Raw genomic sequence first — 5972 nt, 5'->3', positions numbered from 1 at the left:
TTTTTTTTTTGTTTTGCTTTTTTGTTTTTTTTCTGTGGAACTGGGGATTGAACTCAGGCCCTTGCACTTGCCAGGGAAGCACTTATTCCACCGAGCCATCTCCCCAGCCCTAGAATATTTATATAATTTTTTCTTTCTTTCTTTCTTTTTTTTGTGATACCAGGGATTGAACTTGGGACCCTGTGCTTGCCAGACAAGCGCTTATTCTACTGAGCTATCTCCCCGGGTCCTATAATTCAAATGTAGGTCAGATAACAAAACTAAGATGAAAAGAATGTAGCACCTAGGTTTTAAATTTCACATATAATGTTAATCTACCCTGGGACAGGATAAGGGAACGTTTTAATCCTTTGGGTAGTGATTCTCCAATTTTTAGCTGTCAGCAGAATTTCTGATGCTTACCATTTATCAGCAGCATCACAGAACTTTCACTGATATGGGTTAGATCAGAACTTACCTATATATTAGATATTTGAGAAATGCTTAAAATATTCATAGTTCCTCTATATCATGGTGGCATTACATGACAAGATGAACATATTTTGAAGCTAAGTACCCCTGCTGAGTGAGCTCCATCACTCAGGGCCAGGGTACACCTTAGAGAGTCAGTTTGGCCCTGGTGTGGCAGCATGACTGGCTGGGAGCTGTGGCTCGCTAACGCTCACTACTGCACCGGGGCTCACTATGGGGTAGCAGGGGTTAATTGGTGTCTAGGAAGAGATCAAAATTCCAAGAGTGGTTCCTACTGACTGCATATTGCTCTCGCACCATTGGATACTGAGAATACAGTAAGTTGAACCTTTCTAAGTTGGTGGCCATCTGTATATTAAGAGGAAATGTCCCCATTTTTCATCACACATCACCCCACCCATTTCTCAGCTAGTTTTTATTGTTTAATGCTGTCTGGTTCTTTCAATGTATAAGTCATTTTAGTATTTAATAGATGGCAGCAGTTGCACCAGTGACAACAACATTCTTTAAATCTACTTTCCTTTATGTATGAAAGAAGTATTTTTCTTTTCTTTTCTTTTCTTTTTTTTTTTCTTTTTTTTTTTTTTAGCAAAACCTGGGATTGAACTCAGGCCCCAGTGCTTACCAGGCAAGCACTTATTCCACTGAGTCATCTCCCTGGCCCCTTAAAGCATTTTTCATTAATCACAGTGGCATTGCGATTGTTAAGCTGCAGCTAGAAAGTGCTCTTTCAATCCTTTAACAAAACTACTAAAGAAAATTGAGAAGCAAGCACTTTCCCCTTCTGACTATGTAATGCAGACGAAATGGTTGGAGTGGCTGGAGCCATTTTGGACCACGGAAGACACTAGGTTGATGAGGTGGACAGATGCCCAGACTCCTGATGACTGGAGAGTCCTGATGGCTAGTCCTGTGCAAAATCTACAGATGAGAGGAGAATGAGTTTCTTTTGGGTAAGTCAGAATCATGTTGGATTTTTTAAAAATTATAAATAAGTCAGGCTGTTGTAGGAGACACTTCCAGGTCCTTGTCTCGGTCCAAGAAGCCAATATTTGTAATCCCAAAGTTACGTTATTGGAATCCCATCAAATTGATTGCAATCTACCACTTACAATGCAACCCACGGCGAAAATAACGACACTAAATTATATCTTCAATCATCGGGGAGTCAAGGGGCTCTAAGTCCAGCCATAAAGATGGCTTTCTGGAACCAAGAGAGCGACCCAGGGCCTCACCCAGTTTTATTCAATGAGGGAGTGGCTTGAGGATTGACTGAGAATTGTGGGAAAGAGACTACTATGAGCTAAGCTAGGTGGGTAGCCTAAATTTACCTGTGTGATATGCAGAGAGGATATGCAGAGAGAGTAATCTGCATTATATAGTATCTAAAGTTTTGGTAAGTCTGGTGCTTCAGCTTTGATGTAGTCTTTCAAGCCCCAGGAAGTCATAGCCTCTGTCTCGAGGCTTGATCACAGCTGGCGCCGCAGAGCATTAGCTCTACCATCCTGTCTCAACCCGGCTCATGTTAAGGAGCAGCAGATATAGGTTACCAGGGAAACACGCACGCCACCTTCAAAGACTGTCACCAGCACCTCAGCTAGACCAATATACATTGCTTAAGGCCAATTGAAGGATAAACAGAAGTCCTAGCCAGCTCTGTGCATAACAATACAAGGAAATAGGGTCAGGCTCAGTCAAAATGGAGACAATCAGAGCTGCTCAGGTGGTCCTCCACAGGCTGTAACAGCTATTAATGCAGAAAAAAGAGGTCTTTCTTTTGTAATGAAAATAACCTATTCTTTAGGCAACTTAGTGAAAGATAACACATTTTTATTGACAGTGGCTACAGAGCACACATTCCTCCCTGGACTAATGGTGAGCATGGCACCCTGTCTTATTTACTCTACTCTCAGTTGCTGAAACAAATACCCAAAATGAAAGAAGGAAAGGTTTATTTAGCTCACAGTTACTGGAGGTTTCAGTCCATATTCAGCTGGCTCCAAGGCAGAGCAGCAGAAAGCAACTTTTCATGGCTGAGGCAAAGAGCAGGAGCAGAGGAGGAGGAGCAGCAGCTCAAGGGCTAGCTCCTCTTCCCTCCTTACACTGTAATGCAAATTACCTGCCCCAGGGCAGGGGCAGCATCCACACCCACAGGAATCAATCACAAACTCCAGAAGCCACCCCAAGACTACATGAGGCTTTGGGGGGACACCTAGACACAAACCATAACACCCCCTATGAGCCAATCACGTGCCAGCTGTTCCACCTTGACACCTGAGGCTTCTGGAGATATCTTTTAGTCCCACAATGTAGAAACCCCTTTTGTAAGAGTATATGAAAGATAAAATATGTAGGAATAATTTAATCAGGGAATGGAAAGATCTGTATCCTGAAAACTATCAAGCCTGATGAAAGAAATTTAAAAATACACATATTTTATTTTTTTAAATGTATTTAGTACTGAGTCTATAGGGTCTCACTACACAGATGAGACTCATAGTGATCTGCCTGTTTTCAGCCTCCCAAGTGCTGGGATTCCAGGTGCACACCGCCACGCCCAGTCTCAATCACTGTCTTAGCATGCCCCAGGATACAGCACACTGGGGATCAAACCCTGGTTCCTGCATCTGCCTAAGCAGGCACTTTAATCCACTGAGCTAACTGACCAGCCCTTAAACATACACAAATAAATAAATGGAAATATATGGCTGGCATGTGGTTCTGTGCTTTGCTAAGCTTGTTCTAAGTAGGTGCTTTAGACCACTGAGCCATCTCACCAGCCCCATAGTAATTTTAATGTACAGAGTTTGTGAAGTTTTTTCCAACAATCTACACGATCAGTGTTTGCATATTCTTTTTTTTTTTTTTTCTTTTTGCTATACTGGGGATTGAACTCAAAACCTTGCGCTTGCCAAGCTAGTGCTTATTCTATTGAGTTATCTCCCTGACCCTGAATATTATTTTTTGCAAATATTTTATGCTCTGGACACTTATAACACAATATTATTTAAAGATTTTATAAAAATTCTTTTGAGGAGCCAGGGAGATGGCTCAGTGGAATAAGTGCTTCCCTGGCAAGTGCAAGGGCCTGAGTTCAATCCCCAGTTTAAAAAAAAAAAAATTCTTTTGAGACAGAGTTTTGCTATATAGTCCAGGCTGACCTTGTGCTCACTCTGTAGCCCAGGACGGCTTGGAACTTGCAGTGAGCCTCCTTGCTTCAGACTCCTAAGTGCTAGGATTACAGGCATGTGCTACCACACCTGGCTTTAATAAGTTTGTTTTTTAAATTCCAGTGATTTTATTTATTTATTTAGGCAGAAACAGGGATTGAACTCAGGCCCTTGTGCTTGCCAGAAAAGCACTTTTCCACTGAGCCATCTCCATGGTCCTTTAATAAGTTTTTAAAAGCCATCAGTTTTTTATTTTTTAAATTTTTATTTATTTATTTTTTTTGCCATCAGTTTTTTAAATCCAAGTTTCATGTTCTTTTCAATTTCTTTTTAAAAGAAGATTCTTAAGGTATGACTGAATTAAAATAAATAATATGTATGAAAACATACAATCTGAAAAATAACTAGATATGTAATACTAACCATAATACATCCCAAAATATCTTGCTTTCTCCTTTCCTTCTTCCTTACCTCTTCAGCTCTTTTCAGAAAAACTGTGAAGCATCTCCTACCATACGGATTTGAATCTATGTATGAGTTGAAGTTCTTGTAAGAAGAATTAGAATTAGAAGCCTTTGTTCCAGCAGAGAGTTATACTTTTATGTTATTTAGTATATGCCCATCAACTACAAATATCAAAGTAAATATGTTTAAGAGAACAAACATACTTCCATTTGTATATTATAAATTATTATATTATATATATCATACAATAGAAATACAAACTATTTTCTCATATTCACAGAAATTATGTATCATTGTATAATCAAATATTTACTGTCCTCCACCACATGGATGTTAAGCACTTGATCATTCATTTTTCAGTACTGATTAGCACCAAAGGACAGACTGTGGCATAGCCATTGGCCAAGAGCATTTGGACACTGTAACAGACAGGGTCATTCTTCCACATCATTCCAGAGATGGAGGCAATAACACTGTCTGAAAAGTACATGGTCATAAAGAAACTCATGAGCAACAGAATGGTCTGGGTGGCCCTTTGCTCTGGAGATGCTTTGGGGGACAGGCTGATGCTGTGAAGGTGTTTTGATTGCTTTTTATGCCTGCACAAAAGGGTCACCATGTACCCACTCGAGAGCACCATGAGCCCTATAAAGATCACATCCCTGAAAGTCATGAGTGAAAAATACATGTACTTGACTGAGTAACTGATGGGCCAAAGAGAGCAGGATTCAGTGACAAACATAAGACTCTGTGAAGACACATTAGGGGTGGCGACAGTGGAGATTAAGAAACGACTACTGATGATCATATTGAAAACCCATAAAAAGAGAAAGCAGTACAGGTTCTGATGCAGGGTTTTCTGTTTGAACCTGGCCAGGCAGGAGCTTCTGGGGCTGAGGGTGATGGCCTGCAGGACACTCAGCAGGCAGGTGGTGCAGATGGAGAGATCCCTCATCAGTTTGTACAAATAGAGAACACACTTGCATGTGATGTCATTCCAGAAATCCTGAAAACTAAAACTGTCTATAAACATGAAACTCATAGTTAGGAGCATCGTTATGTGGATAAAGGCCAAGTGACCAATGGTGGGGTCAGTGGGCTTGAGTTTGTCATGCAAAAGAAGTGTAAAGACATGGAAGAGAAGCAGGACGGTGTTGGCTATAACCCCAATGCTGATTTCAAAGGCAAACATCTTTTGCGTGTTGATAAAAATGGGAGATTTCCTGTTTTTATTTAACTTCATGTGGAATAAAGTATACAGTAGATATCTGAGAGAAATACAAAAATTCATTATCACAAATGTTGCCAACTTCATCATTCTCAGTGAACACTATGCATTTCATCAAGATACATGGATTCATATCAATACACCCTTTTACCCACTTGGCTCAAGAGCCCCTCATACCCCCTGGTTGCTCCCCATTACTGCCCAGCTATATCTGGGTCATGAGTTTCTATGCAGGGCTCCTACACTGTCTCCTTAATAAAGCTATCACAATATGGAAGTTGTTTTCATCCTTTTATCTCACATTTAGCTTTCAAACTTTAGTCTACTGTCTTGTTTGCCTTTATATCTGTATTTACATATTGAACACATTAAGCTTTACTCTTAGGATGTGTCCAGTAAAAAGAACAAAACATTTGAGTAGCTGATAATCAAGCTGATTATCTGGGGCTGGGGAGATAGCTCAGCGGCATAAGCACCTGCCTGGTAAGAGCAAGGTACTGAGTTCGATGCCTGGTACAAAAGAAAGATTATCTGGCTATCTCTGAGTTATGTTTATTACATGTTGTTTTAAAATATGGAGCTATAATTTTCTTTTTTTCTTTCTTATCTTTCATGAATTTAAAAATGACATACATCTA

The 5972-nt window shown here is 40.1% G+C and overlaps 1 protein-coding gene across 1 annotated transcript; it reads right to left on the bottom strand.

Annotated features, from left to right (window-relative positions):
• Positions 1-4455: 4455 nt before the first annotated feature.
• On the bottom strand, positions 4456-5298 carry LOC101566284 (vomeronasal type-1 receptor 90-like). The gene has a single exon (XM_012515030.1). It carries the CDS (start codon positions 5296-5298, stop codon positions 4456-4458), a length of 843 nt encoding a protein of 280 aa, XP_012370484.1.
• Between the last annotated feature and the right edge of the window lie 674 nt (positions 5299-5972).

The sequence above is a fragment of the Octodon degus genome, unplaced genomic scaffold (genome assembly GCF_000260255.1).
Source record: "Octodon degus isolate 3935 unplaced genomic scaffold, OctDeg1.0 scaffold00049, whole genome shotgun sequence".
Taxonomy (NCBI): Eukaryota; Metazoa; Chordata; class Mammalia; order Rodentia; family Octodontidae; genus Octodon; species Octodon degus.
The sequence above is the reverse complement of the archived record's forward strand: the minus strand, read 5'-3'. Positions and strand labels throughout refer to the sequence as shown.